General features: G+C 36.6%; 1 protein-coding gene across 2 annotated transcripts in view; it reads left to right on the top strand.

Annotated features, from left to right (window-relative positions):
• The first annotated feature begins 1,449 nt into the window (after positions 1-1,449).
• Positions 1,450-18,285, top strand: part of CLMN (calmin) — a 158,976-nt gene continuing 142,140 nt past the window's right edge. For both annotated transcript variants that reach the window (XM_051978433.1, XM_051978435.1), the window contains exon 1: positions 1,450-1,993. In XM_051978433.1, the coding sequence (XP_051834393.1) occupies positions 1,912-1,993 (82 nt within the window). In that variant the 5' untranslated portion in view covers positions 1,450-1,911. The remainder of the gene's footprint in view (positions 1,994-18,285) is intronic.

Genomic DNA, 18,285 nt, shown 5'->3' on the forward strand with positions numbered 1-18,285 from the left:
AGAGTCCTGGAAATTATCAGTAATAACCTATAGATGGTGTTGATTTTTCTTTTTTTACATGAAACATTACATTACTTCAATAATTTGTATTATGGGGTAGACTTTGGCTCAGAGCACCTCATGCCTAGGAGTTGCCCCAACATAACAACTCTTCCCCCTCCCTCTGAAACATAGTGGACATAGTACCTGGTTCCAATTAGAAGGGAGCCAGTGTGGCACTAGTTCTCACTGCAGAATCTTAGGCAAATCACTTAGTTTTTTGTACCTACTTCTTCATCTATAAACATAGGAAAATAGTTGCTTCACCTCCCTCATAAGTAAGGCTTGTTAGAAGGTAGAGTAAAGTAGAATGGAACAAACTTTTGGAGGTAGAAGGGACTAGAGCATTGATTCTCAGAGTAGAAGCATCCTTAGAATCATAGAAGATAGAATGTGAGAGCTAAAAGGAACTTTTCAGATCATTCATCTCAGACTCATTTTTAGAAGGAAAGACAGGTTTCAAAAGGGAAATAACTTGCCCAAGTTAATAAGAGATGAGGCTATAAAGTTGTTCTTCTGATTCTTTTCCCCACCAAACCAAGCATCCTCTCTTATGAAAGCTCTTTAATCATTAACAGACAGACAAACACGCTATACAAATGGTAGGAATCATCACCATCAATATGAAATCCAGTTTGGCAAATATGACCTGATAGGGAAAAGAGGAATAATTTTTCATCCCTTCCAGTGACATTCTCCCAAATCACATTTCTGGAATAAATCCAGGTGGACAGAGATGCCAATATAGAAATGGATTCAGATATTCCAAGATGACCCTGCTCTCCCACTCCACAGTAACAATAATCCGGCTGGGGGGGGCAAGACTCTCGGGAAACTTCTCAGAACTGGACTCCGCCTCCACGCTAATTCTGCCTCTCCTACCCAGCTTCAGTTTCCGAAACCCCTTGGCTCCGCCCCGCTCTTTCTGTCTCAATTCCAGGCCAATTTCCCGGGGCGTGGGCGGCTCCTCTCGGGTGGGCTGCAGCCTCTGTGGAATGCGGGAAGTGAAGCAAGGACCTAGAATGGTTAAGAATGACCCCCGATCTGAGGGCAGGGCACCGCCCCCTGGACAAGGAGAGTCGCCAGGTCATCGGCAAATATTAACCAGGTGTGCCTGTCTCTCCCGATCGCCACCGTCATTTGGTTTAAACCTGCTGTGCGTCACCCGGAGCAGAGCCTCAGCAACTCAGAGACATCACAATATAGGCAGCGGGGACCTCAGACTTCATCATCGCCAGTAACGAAAGAAAGAAAATACAAACAAACAAAAAACACGAAAAAAAAAGAAACAGGGAAAGGAAAACACACACACAAACAACTGCTCCATTTCGGGCTCGGATTGAGTTTTGCCTTCCTCCCTCCTCCCTCCTCCCTCCTCCCTTCCCCTTCCCCATTCCCTATCCCCCTCTTCCCCTTTCCTTACCTTCCCTCACCCCCTGCCCTCTCCCCAGCACTGGCCTAGAGCCTCTATGGGAATGAATGTGTATGAGAGAGACTCGCGAGCGTGAGCGTGGGCGGGAGAGACGCGGGGGTAGCCGACTGCCCTTCTCCTGGACACCAGGGGGTAGACTTGGTAGCCCTGGCGAGGCCACTTTTTTTTAACAGGCCTCCTTCCATCTCCCAGTATCCCACTTCTCCAGCTGTGGTGGAAGACCTGGCTTTGGTGCTCTCCAGCTGTGCTCCAGCGGGGGCTGCAGCAGAGCTCCTTTTTGGCCCCTCCTCCTAATCCTCCTCCCCTTAGTCTTTCCCCCCTCCACCCCCCCCCCCCCCAGCTGTTCTCTGCCACTACTGCTGTTGCTACAGCTGATTTGCTCCTCCGCTCCTGGCTTCGGCTTTCCTCTCCCCCCTCATTACCCCACCCCACCCCCCTTCATGGCCGGGCACGAGTGGGACTGGTTTCAACGGGAAGAGCTCATCGGGCAGATTAGCGACATCCGAGTTCAAAACCTTCAAGGTAAAATAAATAAATAAATCACTCTTTCGTTAAGAATGGGTTAGATTGATGGCTCTTTAAAGGGTTCGAGAACTCTGATTCAACTCTACCCGTTTCCTGTTCCCTTTGCTGCTTGGGCCAGGGTTTTAGAGACCATTCATCCCAATCTCTCAGCCGTATAACTATGCCCTTGCCTATTTTGGGGGAGGAAGCCTATGAGGGTTTGGGAGCCGTTCAGGGATCTCCAGGAACTTGGGATCAGTGCAGGTGTGAGAAGAGAGAGCAAAGGTGTACACTGAATTCACTCTGGGAACTTTAGGGGTCTGGATTAGCACGCAAGCAGCAAAATGCAGGTGTCTTCCTTCTTGCCACAAAGTTTGGACAAGTTGCATTTCCTTGTCAAGAAGGTCGTAGGTAGAATGGAGACGTGGATTCAATAGACTAAGTGTTCTTGCTTGAGATTCTACCGCTGGTTTCAGGTACTTCACAAGATTCTTGAACCCACCAGGATTTTTTTTTTTTTTAAGACTGTGTATATAAACATGAATATATAGATATAATAGGAACTTTTTTAAGGGAGAAAAAAAAAAAAAAACTATGGGCAATGGGAATGAATGAAAAACCAAACGTGTGAGGAGACAAGCAAAAGTTTCTGAAATCGTTATTGTGGTGTCAGGCAGAGGCACTTCCGCTTCCCCTCAAGACCACATTCCTGAAGGAATAAAACCATATGGGCTCCTTTATTGGTTATGCTGATATGAGGGAGTAGGCAGAGCTCTTCTTTCTTCGGGTTCTGGATTTAGAGGGACTCTCGTGATCTTGATTCTAGCATAATAGCAGGTTGCAATGAATTTAAAAAAAAAAGAAAAGAAAAAGTCGAGACAATTCAAATCAGTCCTTTAATTTTTGTGCTTTTACCATTGCTAAACTGGGAAAAATACTTATCACACTTAGACTCACAGGTAAATGTGTAGATAAAATAAGCTGGATAGAGGCTTGAAAGGCCTTTTAGAATCATAGAATTATCAATGGAAGAAGGATCATTATACTCAAACTATACAGTGTTAAGATTGGAAGAGACCCTAAGATACAGAATGCTGGAATATAGAACATAAAATTTTGGAACTGGAAGAGATCTTAGAATGTAACTCCTCACCAGAGGAAAAAGAGACCATTTTTAAAAGGTAATATAGCAAGGTAAAATGAGAAGAGGCTGGGGAGGTGTGGGTGTGATTTTTAGTTTTCCAAAATCATCTTCACTTCAAGACTTGGTGTTCTTGGAAATTAATAATCGAAAGAGATACCTCAGTTTCTGAATAGGGATGGGAGGAGGGGCAGCTATGTAACCTGTAATAAAACTGGATGGGAGACTGAGCCAGAGAAATGCAGCTTTCTCAAGCAGGTGATTTTACTTTATTGCCTGAGGGCAAGCTTGTTTGTTTGCTGGGAGGACTGGTGCAGTAAAGTTTAAACATTACACACTGTTAGAATGTTTCCTCAGAAGTTTTATTTATTCATTCCCCCATTAGATTGAGTAAGGACTGTGTTCTCTGAGGTAAATTGGCCAGAAAGGGGGGCTTTGTAGCTTTACTCTTTGAAGGATGGAAGCTGTGTTTGCAACCGTGTCTATTTTCTACACTGTGATATACATAAAAGTAAGATATCTAGGAACTGGAGCTGAAAAGATTTTAGAGATAATTTAGGCCAACCCATTCATTTTATAGTTGAGGAAGAATTAGCCCAGGGAGGTTAAATTATTTGCCCTTACATAGGTAGCAGATCAACCATTAAAACTCAAGCCGTAAGACTCCAAATCTATAGTTTTTCCTACTGTACTATTAGGCTGCAGTTATGAAAAGAATACTAAGATTTGCATTTCTTTTAACCTGGGAAGATATTGTTCCCCTGGGAAGAACATTAGATTTGAAATCTCAAGAAAGAACTGGGTTTCAATCCAGTTTACTACCTGTGTAACTTTGGGCAATTCAGACAAATAAGATATGTGAAGCACTTCAAAGCATTATCTGAATGCTAGCTGCTATTATTAATTCACTTAATCTCCCTGGGTTGCAGTTTCTTCATCTGTAAAAATAAGGTGATTGAACCGGGTGACATTAGGATTCTTTTCTGGTTCTAAATCTATGATCCTTATGCCGAGGCAATGCCAGCATTTCTCTGATGATGTTTTAAGACTTTAAATAATGATCACCTTAAAATGTTGAATGTTAATACATAGACTATTAGAGATGAAATGAGCATTCGAGAGCATCCAGGCCTTTTTATTCCCGATTAGAGAGAGGCTTTCTCTCCCAGTATTTTAGTTATTTCAAGTAGAAATAAAAGTATTCAGATTGTGTTATCAATAGATAATACCTGTTTGTGTTTCTTAATTAGTCAGTGCAAGGCACATTATAGTTGCTTTAGTAAGTACTAATTGATTACTTACATGACTTGGTGTAATGACTTAGGCATTTTATGAATGCATCCCTTCTGTGTTTTCTTCTTTGATTGGCGAAGGAATACCAATATCTTTTCTGTCCAGAATTATTGCGAAAAGCCTAAGTAACTTACAGTATAACTTTGGGTGATTTTACCTGTCTGGACTTGTGTTTCTTCAGTGATAAAATGAAGGTAATTAAGCTGGATGGTCCCCAAGATCCCTTCCAATTTATAGTCTTATGAGTCTGAGAGCAAAATATCCCAACCTGCTTTTGGCTCCCTGATTAGCCTTCCTCTCTCTCCTTCAATCATTTACTAAACATGAGCTTAATCCATATGTCTTGCCTCAGTGGAGGCATTGTTTGCCAAGTCCAGTAGTTCCCTCGTGTTCTGTTGGTATTTAACAGCCTATGACAAAACTGATTAGTTTCCCAACCCATGACAAGTTTGACAGGTCACCTGTTAAAGGCACTAGCTCTTGGAGTTGAGTTCCTCAGCAGTCAGTGTGGGTGGGAATGAAGGAAATAGGAATACTAATCCAAATAATTCTTGTCTCAAAGCCTACAGTTTGCTTATTACATTGTTTAGGTAGTATAATTTAGCCTGATGATTCAAAGCTCCCTTAATGCACTTAGGATTTATTAAAATTATGATAATACAGGACCATGAGTATATGTACTCTGCCCTGGGACAGCTCATGTTGATAGGAGCAGGCTTGATTTTTATTCTAATGTGGTGTCTGTATCTGTTCATTGGGACTAGGATTTGTGTGGCCCACTTCAAAGGATTTTGCATGTATGTGAGACAGAAGTCAGTGTAATTTATGACCTTGATAGAAATTAACTTGATCTACTTTTAGCTTGTTGTGGTCCTCAGACACTAGCTGAGTGCACAAATGGCAAGGAACTTTAAAAAGAGATTATGATGTACAAATCCATTCTGGAGAAAGTATGTTTATATATGTTGCAGGGGCTGGAATTGATGACTGGTAGGGAATAGATAAGAGAGGGGTATAATTCAACTAAACATTTAAGTGCAAAGATAATGATTGTCATTTGATGTTGACTTTAGCAGCTTATACCTAGCTGGTATTTAGCTGGCATTGTCTGAGGAACACACCTATCCCTTTAGCAGATAATGTCCCGGCTGGGGTTTTTGTTTGTTTATTTTTTTTTTCAATGGTTTTTAAGGAAGTTGAGGGGATCAATATTGCTGACCTAGTGATAAAATGACAATATAAAATCACAGAGATTTGACAGACCTCTAAGTTCCTCAGAGATATGAAGAACTGAAGAGAATTAACTGTTGGTTTGACTATGATAGTTTGACTCTTATTTGGGTTACTTTAACTGTAAAAGACCTTTGTAGTATAAACTGTATGACTATGCTGTTTACTGCACAAGTCGCCTTGGTTGGATTGTTTAACCTCTTTTTGGTCCTGTTTCCTTATCTTGGAGGCATCTAGATGGCATAATGGATAGAATGCTAGGCCTAGATTCAGAAAAATCTGAATTCTATTCCAGCTGAAAACACATTCTAGTCACAATCTCCTGTTTGCCTCTCTTTGCTCAGTTGTAAAATGGGTTTAGGAATAGCATCTAATTTCCAAGGTGTTTATTAGGATGAAGAAATAGTATTTGTAAAGCACTTATGCCTAATATTTGGTAAATGCATAATAAATATTCTCTCTTCTCTTCCTCCCCTTTCCCTCCCTTTCCTTTTCTTCCCTTCTTCTTGCTTTACTTCTACAATTTATTCCCCTCTCCTTTCCCTGCTCCTTCTCCTTTTCCTGTCCCTTCTTCTCTACCTCTCCCCCTCTCCCCCCTTTTCTCTCCCATCTCAGTGCCTTATTATTTTTCCTTCCGGCCTTTTCCTTTTTCCTTCCTTTCCCTCTCCTCCCCCTCCTTTATTGATATCACTATTATTATTATTTTTGCTTTATTATTACTGATTCAGTTCTCTCCTCCAGTCCCTACAAAATATTTCACCTTTCACTTGTAATTAATATTCATAATAAAACAAAACAAACCCACATTAGCCACATCTAAAAACAAATGCTTTATTCTTTAAGTCTAGTCTATTACCCCCTGCATCAAGAGATGGGAAATAAGTTTAAATTTTGTACTCTAGAATTGTTGTTGGGCACTGCATTGAGCAGAAGCTTCTTAAGTGTTTCAGAGTCATTTGTCTTTACAATGCAATAGTCATTGTTTAAAGTGTTGTAGTTCTGTTTTATTTCTCTGTGTATTAGCTCATACAAGTTGTGGCCTTCACTTCTGGCCAGTATAAAATCACTGATTAGGAAATCTTGGGAAATTCAAGATCTTTATGAATGCTCTTTTCACGTGATGGGGGAAGGGAATAGTAGAAAATAAATAGTCATTGTCTTCTTAGTGATTGCTTTATTAAAAAATTGAAGTGTTGGTTCTCATGGAAACAGCATGATTTATCCAATATGAATGTTTCTGTAAAGGGATAGGTAGTTTATGTGAAATTGAAATAAATGTAAAAATGTGATTTTAAGAATTACTTGGAGTATTTTCTTTCCTAGATGGGCTCATTTCACCTTTTTAAAAATTTCTATCAGAGAAAGATAGGAAATAGGAAATTTGCTGATGAACATTCCCAGAAAAAAATTGAGAAGCAAGACTGGTTGTTTTCTCTTTCAACAAATGTTTGAGCCTCCAGTCTCTTCATTCATAGATCTGGGTTTAGCAGTCTAGTAAAGTTACCAACCTGATTGCTATGTGGCACAAGATTATATAACCATCACATAAAATGGTTTCAAAACAAAGGACCAGAAGAGACATTGGATAGAATACTGGGCCTGGAGTCAGAAAAACCTGAATTCTAATCTAGAATTAGACACTTTCTAGCTAAGTGATCCAGGATAAATCACTTAACCTGTCTGCTTCAGTTTTCTCAACTGTAAAAAACAAATAATAATGGCTTCGACTGTCATTCAGGATTGTTGTAAGGATTAAATGAGATAGTATTTTTAAAGATCTTAGTTCAACATCTGGTACATAGTAGCTGCTATATAAATGCTTATCTCCACCCTAACCCTCCCCACTATGTTGGTTGAAGGGAAAAAGTCATAACTAATAGGATCAAGAAAGGCTTCCCAAAGGAGAGATTTTAAGATTTAGGCAATAACATTCTCATAAGAGTACTGCTGTTATAAATATTATTTTAAGTTTTATCCTTAATATGCAAATAAAGAACAAAGATTAGAGAAAGGAAATTATTTGGCCATTGCTAGAATATTGAATATGATGCTGGGTCATTTAATCCAACCCCTTCATCACATCAAATTAGATGATACTGGAAAAGTACAATGCAAAGAGGACCCTGACTTCAGAGTGGTGATGCCATATGTTGTAATTAAATTGGATTTAAGTGGTGGCGGGCTGTGCAAAGGCACCAAACTTATTTTCTCCCCCAAAATCTTCTGTGTTCAGGAGAAAAGTATACATCAGAACAACTAGACTGCAGATAGCCCTGGATGCAATGGGAGACCTCGATCTTTTTAAGCTAAGGTCTTTTTCTCCCTTCCTTTTCTCACTCCCCTTCTTGATTCAAGGGTTGGCCTCTAATTGTACCCTCTAGTTGTCCATTCCGGGGAAGTCCTACTTGTCTTAATGCTACCTAGGGTCCAGTTAGCAATTTTTTTTTTTTTTGGCTATTATTCCTATTAATTAGCATATACTCCTTGAAGAAAGAATTCAAACTTAAATGAAGATAAAGAATTTAATCTGAAAGAATTGGTGGGTCAAAAAACATTATATAAACAATAATTACATTTGAGGAAACAAAATACCGAGACAATACACCAAAACTTTGGGTTTTAACCAAATAATTAATTGGGGGAAAATGATCTTAAAACACTTTCATCAACAAAAGAGAAAGAACAAATCAATGAATGGGTATTCAAGGTAAAAAAAAAAATTGCTGATGGTTCCTATTAATTAGTTTATACTTCACTAAAACTATACAGCTCTTTCAGAATGACAGCCATCTATCATGTATTATTGTTGAACAGCTAACAAAAGGTTTATTTAAACCTAGCTTGGCAACAATATTCAGTCAGGTTATAGCAGGCAATAGGTAAAGCAGTAAACATTTATTAAATGTTTACTGTTTGACAGAAACTGCTAAATGTGAGGGATTCAAATACAAGAAAAAAAATTAGTAAAAAAATTAGAGTTTATATTCTAATGGAGGAAAACAACACCCAAAAGGAGCTGAAAAATGGAAGGCAGTAAAGGAGTGGGTTTTGATCTGAGAAGCAGAAGCAGAGCCTGGCCTCCCTGCTAAAATAGGAGGCCCTTGGAGGAGCTCACCGACAGGGCTGACTTGGTGGAAGAACGTTTGAAGGGAAAAGGCCCCAGACATTGAGGAAGTTCCAAGGTGAGGTAGCAGCTGAGACAGTAGTTCAAAATCCAGTGTTGAAAACAATTGAAAAAATCCAGAGAATCTGAAACAGAGAGAAAAATGAAGGATGGGGGCCTGGGAGCCCTCCCCAAAATGGAGATCCCTAGAAGAACTCATTAATTAGAGAATGGCCTGATAGAACAGAGATTGATGAGAAGGGTGAGAAGGCCCTTAGTACTTAGCTTCAGTAAACCTGTTCACCTTCATCTCCATGTATAAACATATCTTGATCTTCAAGATATAGTGACTCACATAATCTTGGGATAGCCATCAAATCTGAAAGGCATCTCTTGTGGGTGGGCATATTTATGGCCTTAGGTGACCAGGAAGCCACATCAGTACAGTCAGAGGCTACAAGGAAGCTGATCAAGGGCAGCACAGCTTGAGCCTCTAGGCCAATAAGTTCTGGTTTTGTCATCTGAGAAAATCTAGCCTAATTCTTAAGATTGGGGAGGAGAGGGAGCTTGGTTATAAATTGTTCCTATTACCTGGGTTACTTCTCTGGTGGTTTCCTGCTCTTGGATTCTGGCCTATAACCCATTCTGAGTCTTGTATGTTATTATAATTTAGATCTCTCTTTTTCTCCAGGTTTTCTCTGTTTTCTCAAAATTTTAATAAAATTTAAATAAACTTCATCCTTAGCATTCCTTTATCTAACAATCTTTGTGTTTTGTTGGGATTTTTCTGCCTACCCAATTCATTCTTTCTCTTTCATAGAAAGTGTTTAAAAAGGTAATTTCCCTACTAATAAATGCTTTGGTTACAACCTTGGTCTGTTTGTCTCTGTTTTATTTCCTCAAATGTAATTATTGTTTATGTTTTTTGACCCATCAATTCTTTAAGATTAAATTCTTTGGTCTTCACTTAAGTTTGAATTCTTTCTTCGAAAAACTTATTAATTATAATTTTATTGCATTGTAGTTAACAATTTTGCATGTAGTTAACATTTCTGTTTTTGTCTTAATACGTGATCAGTTTTTATAACAGTGTCATGTATAGTTAAAAAAAATGTATACTTCATTCTATTTCCATTCAGCAATTGAGATTATGATGTCTGACTTTTTATAAAATTTATTTGGGTCTCTGTTATTTCTCTAATTCAATAAACTTTTCCTTTATGTATTTAGATGCCCTGACATATGATGTATATTTATTAAATTGGGATATTGTTTTCTTTATCTTTAGTGCCTTTAAAGAGCTAGAATGAAAAAAACAAAAGTACTACAAAATTACATTATGATTACACCTCTAATTCCTAATACTTCTATCCTTTTTAACCATATGCAGTATTTTTTTCTTTGACATAGAAATTATGGGTTTTGTCTATGACATTCCTAGGTGCTTTTAAGTTTCTTTTGACAGGAACAGTGGATCCTTTTCTCTTTATTTCTAATAGAACTGGGCAATTTTAATATTTTGGAATGTTATCTTTTTTTTCCTTTACTTCTTGTTTTCCAGCTGAATTTTTTCCTTTACTTCTTGTAGGTTTTTTACTTTATTCTTTTTTCCTCCTTTCATTCCACACCCCCCCCCCCTTAAGCAGGCTATACTTAAGCACAGCTATATTTAATAAATATACATACACACAATATACACACACACACCCTGTCCACACACACACACATATATACATATACATTCATTCATCCAAAGTCCTGCAAACATGTATATTTATCTATATACATACATAGATAGAGCAGTGTGTTTATATATTTACATATACTCAAACACATATCATATATACAAACCTCTACCCATATACATGGGTCTAACATGCATCTAAAACAATATTAGTATGGCTGACCTATAATGTCAATTTTCTCTTGATTGAGTATAAGTTTGTGTCTAATATCAATGATTATTAGCTGTACTTTTTTTTTCTAAAAAATTTGACTCCCGATATATGTTTATAGTGTTTGTGTATATCTCTTCTTTCCTATTCTTGCTAACTCTTCTGCTTTAATTCTGCTCCTTAACTTGCCTTGCTATTATTTAATCTCCCTCCACCCATGGATCCCTCCCTTATCTTCTTCCCCCCTCCTACCCCACCCATCTCTTCCCCCTTCTTTCTTTTTTTTTTTTTATTAAAGCTTTTTATTTTTCAAAACATATTTGTGGATAATTCTTCAATATTAGCCCTTTCAAATACTTGTGTTCAAATTTCCTCCCCTTCCCCCATACCCTCTCCTAGATGATAAGTAGTCCAATACATGTTAAACATGGTAGAAATGTTAAATCCAATATATGCATACATATTTATACAATTATCGTGCTGTACAAGAAAAATCCAAACCAGTTTTTTAAAAAAGAAGTAAAATAAAATGCAAGCAAACAACAAAAAGAGTGAAAATGTTTTGTTGTGAACCATACTCAGTTCCCACAGTCTTCTCTCTGGATGTAGATAATTGACTTCATGACTGAACAAATTGGAACTGGTCTGAATCATCTCATTGTTGAAGAGAGCCATATCTGAAAAAAAAGAAAATTAAAAAAAAAAGAAAGAGAGAGCCATATCCGTCAGAATTGATCATCACATAGTCTTGTTGTTGAAATGTATAATGATCTCCTGATTTTGCTCATTTCACTTAGCTTCAGTTCATGTAGGTCTCTCCAGGCCTTTCTGAAGTCATTCTGCTGATCATTTCTTACAGAATAATAATATTCCATAACATTTCTCCACCATAATTTATTCAGCCATTCTCCAATTGATGAGCATCCACTCGTTTTGCAATTTCTTGTCACTATTAAAAGGACTGCCACAAACATTTTTGCACATATATGGGTCCCTTTCCCTCTTTTAAGATCTCTTTGGGATATATGCCCAGTAGTAGCGCTGCTGGATCAAAGGGTATGCAGTTTGATAATTCTTTGGCCATAGTTCCAAATTGCTCTCCAGATGGTTGGATCCATTTACAGTTCCACTAATAATCTATTAGCGTCCCAATTTTCCCACATCTCCTCCAACATTAGTCATCTTCTCTGGTCATCTTAGCCAATCTGAGAGTTGTGTAGTGATATCTCAGAGTCGTCTTATTTTGCATTTCCCTGATCAATAATGATTTGGAGCACCTTTTCATATGACTACAAATAGTTTCAATTTCTTTATCTGAAAATTGTCTGTTTATACCCTTTGACTATTTATCAATTGGAGAATGGCTTGAATTCTTATGTTTGAATCAATTCTCTATATATTTTGTAAATGAGGCCTTTATCAGAACCTTTGAATGTAAAATGTTCTCCCAATTTATTGCTTCCCTCTAATCTTGTCTGCATTAGTTTTGTTTTGTTCAAAAACTTAACTATTAAGTTATCTTATAAATTATCTATTTTGTGATCAATAGTGATCTCCAATTCTTCTTTGGTCACAAATTCTTTCCTCCTCCACAGACCTCAGAGATAAATGATCCTATGTTCTTCTAATTTGTTTATGATATCATTCATGTCTAGATCATGAACCCATTTTGACCTTATTTTGGTATATGGTGTTAGGCGTGGGTCAATGCCTAGTTTCTGCCATACTAGTTTCCAATTTTCCCAGCAGTTTTTGTTGAATAGTGACTTCTTATCCCAAAAGCTGGGTTCTTTGGGTGTGTCAAACACTAGATTTCTATAATCATTGACTATTTTGTCCTGTGAATCTAAACTATTCCACTGATCAACTAGTCTATTTCTTAGCCAGTTCCAAATGGTTTTGATGACCACTGTTTATTATAGTTTTAGATCTGGTACAACTTTTTTTTTTTTTTTTCATTAATTCCTTTAAGATTTTTGATCTTTTGTTCTGCCAGATGAATTTTGTTATTTTTTTTTTTTTTGGTCAGTAAAATAGTTTCTTGGGGGTTTGATTGGTATAGCATTAAATATAGATGAGTGTAGGTAGTATTGTCATCTTTATTATATTCACTCAACCTATCCAAGAATACTTGATATTTTTCCAATTGTTTAGATCTGACTTTATTTGTGTGCAAAGTGTTTTGTAGTTTTTCTCATATAGTTCCTGACTTTCCCTTGGCAGATAGATTCCCAAATATTTCATACTATCAACAGTTATTTTAAATGGAATTTCTCTTTTGTATCTCATGCTTTTGGATTTTGTTAATGATATATAAAAATGCTGATGATATATGTGGATTTATTTTGTATCCTGCAACTTTGCTAAAGTTGTGGATTATTTCTAATAGCTTTTTAGTAGATTGTCTGATGTTCTCCAAGTATACCATCATATCATCTGCAGAGTGATAATTTGGTTTCCTCAATTCCTACCCTAATTCCTTTAATCTTTTTCTTCTCTTATTGCCAAAGCTAGCATTTTTAATACAATATTGAATAGTAATAGTGATAGCTGCCCCCTTATTTCTTTATAGATTTTGGAGCTTCTATACCTACCTTTCATGGAATTTATGTAGTGTTGCCTATTTAACTTATTCCTGATGTAAGTTTTCAAAACTGTGAGCCCTTCTTCCCTTCTAATGCTTCTGTGTCTCCTCCACACCTCATTAGGTGCTTTCTTTTGAGGTCCCCAATTAGTGATGTTAATTTTAAAAAAGCTTTTTATTTTCAAAACATATACTAGATATTTTTAAATATTTACCCTTGCAAAATCTTTGTTCCAAACATTTTTCTCTCTCCCTTACCCTCCTTCCCTCCCCTAGACATCAGGCAATCCAATACACGTTAAACATGTACAATTCTTCTATACATATTTCCAGAATTGCCATGCTGCACAAAAAAAATTTTTGTCCATGTTAAGTTCCTTCAAATTAATCTTAGATATTGGTTCTTATATGCTAAATTTTCTATTGCGATCTGGTTGGTTATTAGAAAATCCTGAATTTGGAATTCTGGAAGTTCAATGAATGTCCATTTTTTCATTGAATATTATGGATAATTTTGCTGGATATGATATTTTTGGCCCCAGGCCTGGTTCTTTTGATTGCTGGTATATATGATTCTAGGACCTGCAGTCTTTTATTGTTGCTGAGAAGTCCTGTACAATTCTAATAGTAGCTCCAGCATATTTGAATTTCTTATTTCTTAAAAATTTTTCTCTTTGATCTGGGAGTTTAAAAATTTGGCAATTCCTATGTGTTCCTATGTGTTTTCCACAAAGTATCTCTTTGAAGTGGTGTTTGGTAGATTTTTTCTATTTCTGCTTTCCCCTTATATTCTGTCACTCCAACACAATTTTTTGGATTATTTCTTGAATTATTGTGAAAAGGTACTTTTATTGATTTCAGCTTTCCTACTTTTATAAGAATTATTGTTATATTTTCTCTTTCTGATCTGTTCTCCAGATCTATTGTTTTTCTTATATGTCACATTCTGGTCTGTTTTTCTTTTTATTATGTTTTGTTATTTCTTGGTCTCATAGTTTTACTGGCTTCCTCTTACCCAATTCTAATTTTCAAAGAGTTATTTTACTCTTTAAGATTCTGTATCTTCTTTTCTAGTTGGATAACTTTTTTTCATAATCTTGTTTTTCTTGAATATTTTTTTTTATTTTTAGTTTTTCCTCAGTGTCTTTCATTTGATTTTTAAATTCTCTTCTGAGTTATAAATTCTCTTTGGGCAGGTAGCCATTTAAAGTTATTCTGGGATAGAAATTCTTTTTACTGCAGTGTCATCCCCTGAAAATGAACCCATCTTCCCTATCCTCATAGGGAAGTTACTCATAGTAAGTTTCTATGGTTGGGTTCTTTATTCCCTGTATTTTTTTTTAAACAGTATCTTTCTTTAATAATACTAGTATAAAGAATTCTTGGTCCAGAATGTTTGTTGACTCTCAGGAGATTACACTTTGTTTTGAGGCTTCATCAAGAACCCTGTGTTTTTCAAATGAGAAATATTTGTGTAAGCCCCTCTAATCATAAAGTGGGGGGATGGTGCCTCTGCCTTCACTTCAGTTCTCCCCTCTGACCTGGAACCCCCAAACCAAAAGTTCCACCCTCCTACAAGTGCCTGCGCCCATAGTGTCCTTGCCTCACTGCTTCTGCACTCAGGGTGCTAACTCCTTCTTGCCCAGGGCCATGTTTCAGCAGCACAGCTGGGCCTGGCATTCCTAATCAGGGGAGGTTCCCTCAATCTTCCAAGATTCAGAACCCCAAACAGTGAAAATTTCTGTGGTTTCTGCTGAGACTCTAGCCAAACCCTATTTGGTATTTCTGCAGAGCTGGTCCAGAGGACCTCTCTTCTGCCCCAAGTTCTCCTAATCTTCTACCAAGCTATGTTCACCTTGAGGATCAAATTTGTTCTATTTGCGAGGAAAATCTGGAGAGGTTAAAATTTACTGACCTACTTCTTCATTTCCCTAGAATCCTCCCAAGTCAGCTGATTTTGATATTAAAGACCTTACAAATTCTCTTACTTTTTCACTGTTCGGACTTTGTTCTAATATTTCTTGTCTTAGTAAATCACTGACTTACATTCAGTCCATTCTCTTTTTCATGTAATTCATTATTCCAATAAAGTTTTTCATCTTCTTTTCCAAGCTATTCATTCTCCTTTCATTTTTTTTTTCTCTTGAACTCTAATTTCACTGTAATATCCCCTGCTTCTCTTTTGAGAAGTTAGGGCCAGGATCTGGTTTTATATTCCTGATCATTAAAGACCTCACTGGCTTATGATACTGTTCTCTCTCTTTGCAGGTTGTTGACTGGTTTCAGGTTCTTTTATGGAAGTTTGTACTGACTTCCTTGAAATGACTTTTTTTCCTGGCACTATTGGCTTCCAACCCATTTATCTGGGTATTCTGGGTTCACAGAGATGATTCTTCTCCCTGCTTCTACTGGCTTTTGTGGATATTTAACAGTCCACAAGCTTCTCTAGTACCTCAGTATGCTTCTTTTGGCTTCTTGTTGTGTTCTTTGTACAATTTTAGACTAGATAAGGGAGCTTACTTCTGTTTCTTTCTTTACATAACTCTTTATTGTTTTGAATAACACACATAATAATTACTGAAAGATATATAGCATTTTATATTATTCAAAGCATTTTTGTATGCATTATTTTAGCTAATTCTCAGTACAAGTCTGTGAAATAGGCAGTTAATAAAAAATAAATAACAATCCCAAAAAAATACTTTATATAAAAAGCTTTAAATTTGAGCTAATCCAACCAAAAAAGAAAATTCATTGTCCTTAGTCCTGCTGTGCCTTTCTTTGAAACTCTCTATAACCCAGCAGTCAATTCAAAGTCTTCAGTAAGTTGAAAATCAAAGATTCTGCATTCCAGGCACCAGAGTCACATCAATATTTAAATCTAAGCAGGGTGCACTCCAGTCCCCATGAATAATACCTTCTTTTAGCCAGGAATCAATAAGATTCTTTTCACTTGGCCATACCCTCTCAAAGCAATTGCCCCTCTCTCTCCCATATTCATAATAACTATCTGAATTAAAGGGGAAAACAGATTACATATTGGGTTGATGTTTGTCAAATTGGGGGTTGACACTTGAAACAATGCCATAGAAGAGGGTCAACAAAGCTATGGAGTTTGAAACTATAGGGCTGTTGAAACTATAGGACTGTTATGTGGAAAAGAGATGTTTGATTTTTTTATTCTTCTTGTCCTCAGAAGACAGAACAAGAAGCAGTGGGTAGAAATTGCAGAAAGGCAAATTTTGGCTCCATAGGAAAAAAAAAACTCACAAATGATGACATCTATATACAAAGGTGGAATGTCTCTTAAGGAAGCAAGTTCCCCATTGCTGGAAGTCTTTTTTTTTTTTTTTTTCCTCTTTTTGCTGAGGCATTTTGGGTTAAGTGACTTTCCCAGGGTCATACAACCAGGACACGTTAAGTATCTGAGACCAGATTTGAACTCAGGTCCTCTTGACTTCAGGGCTGGTGCTTATCCACTGTACCACCTACCTGACTGTCCCTGGAACTCTTTATTCAATAGCTGTTTGACCACTTGTTGGGGATTTTTACAAGGATGAATTCCTATTTAGATACCTGGTAGACTGCATGACCTCTGTAGTATCCTCTAAATCGAGATCATCTTATTCTGTATTACACATTTTGTAATATGTGGCTAGAAATGGCATGTTGTTTGACTGGGTAACATGGTTATTTCTGTTTCTTTTTAATTTTCTTTAATGTTAGTTGTTCTTTCAGGGTCCTTTTCAGATATTTGTTGTGATTTGTGTGGGACATCTTGACTTATCTATTATCTTTCATGTTATCATCTTAAACTGGAAGTCCTGGTGCTTTTTCTTAATTATACAACTATTGACATACTTATACTAAACCTATATTATTCTCTGTAGTATTATATATTGTCTCAGCAGAGTAAAACCAAAGCAAAATAGCTTGTAGTTCTATAGATTCTCTTATTATCTGTTATCATCCTATCCCTCCCAAATATATATATATATATAGTGAATGGAATAGTGTACTGATAGCTTTCTTTAAAGCAAGGTTTCTTAATTTTTTTTTAATGGACTCCCTTGGGCCCCTGAAGCTTGTGGACCACTTCTGAGAATTACATTTTTTTAAATACATAAAATAAAATGCATATGTTTACAAAGGAAAAGAATGATTTTGAAATAGTTATCAAAAATTAAAAATAAATTCACAGACTCCAGGTTAAAAGCATCCTAACTTTTTAGTAGAAGTGAAAATCATCAGTAAATATAGCAAATCCATCCTTATTCAAATAAACTTTTAAACATTCACTTTTATTTTCATCTCCAAATGTTCTTTCTCTTTTCACCTCTCCTTCATTCATTGGGGAAAATATAATAGTGTGTTACACATGTAAAGTTATGAAAAACATATTTCCATATCAGCCATATTTCCGGGGGGAGGGGAGAAGAAAGAGAGGAAAAGATATGTTTAATCTCTATATTAAGTTCTCTGTCTGGAGATGTATAACATTATCAATTGTAAGTCACTTGGAATTGTGGCATGAAATGTCTAGATAATAATTATCGAGCCTTTTTTAGTTGATTGTTTTTACAATATTGTGTGACTATGTAAATTTTGGGGAGAGTTCTGTTCAGTTTTCATCAATTTGTACAAGCTTTCCTAGGGCTTTTTTTTTAAACTGTCCCTTTCAGCATTTCTTACAACACAATGATATTCTATCACATTCATACGCCATAACTTGTTTAGTCATTCCCAACTAATGGACATCCTCATGTAAACTGTTGATATCATAAAAAGGGAAATGGGAAAGGGAAATAGAAAAGGAAAAAGAAATTTGATATGATTGTCAAAATTTATTCCAGGATTTTAGCTAATATGGTACAAATGCCAAAAGCATAGAGAGCTAAAAAACAAAACAAAACAAAACAAAACAAAACAAAACCCTAGAAACTTCCTGTTATGTTTGTTCATTTGAGTCCAACTATTCGTGATCTCACTTTGGGGTTTTGTTGGCAAAAATTCTAGAATGGTTTGCTATCTCTTCTTTTATCTCATTTTACAGATAAGCAAACT

The sequence above is a fragment of the Antechinus flavipes genome, chromosome 2, assembly GCF_016432865.1.
Source record: "Antechinus flavipes isolate AdamAnt ecotype Samford, QLD, Australia chromosome 2, AdamAnt_v2, whole genome shotgun sequence".
In the NCBI taxonomy this organism is placed as follows: Eukaryota; Metazoa; Chordata; class Mammalia; order Dasyuromorphia; family Dasyuridae; genus Antechinus; species Antechinus flavipes.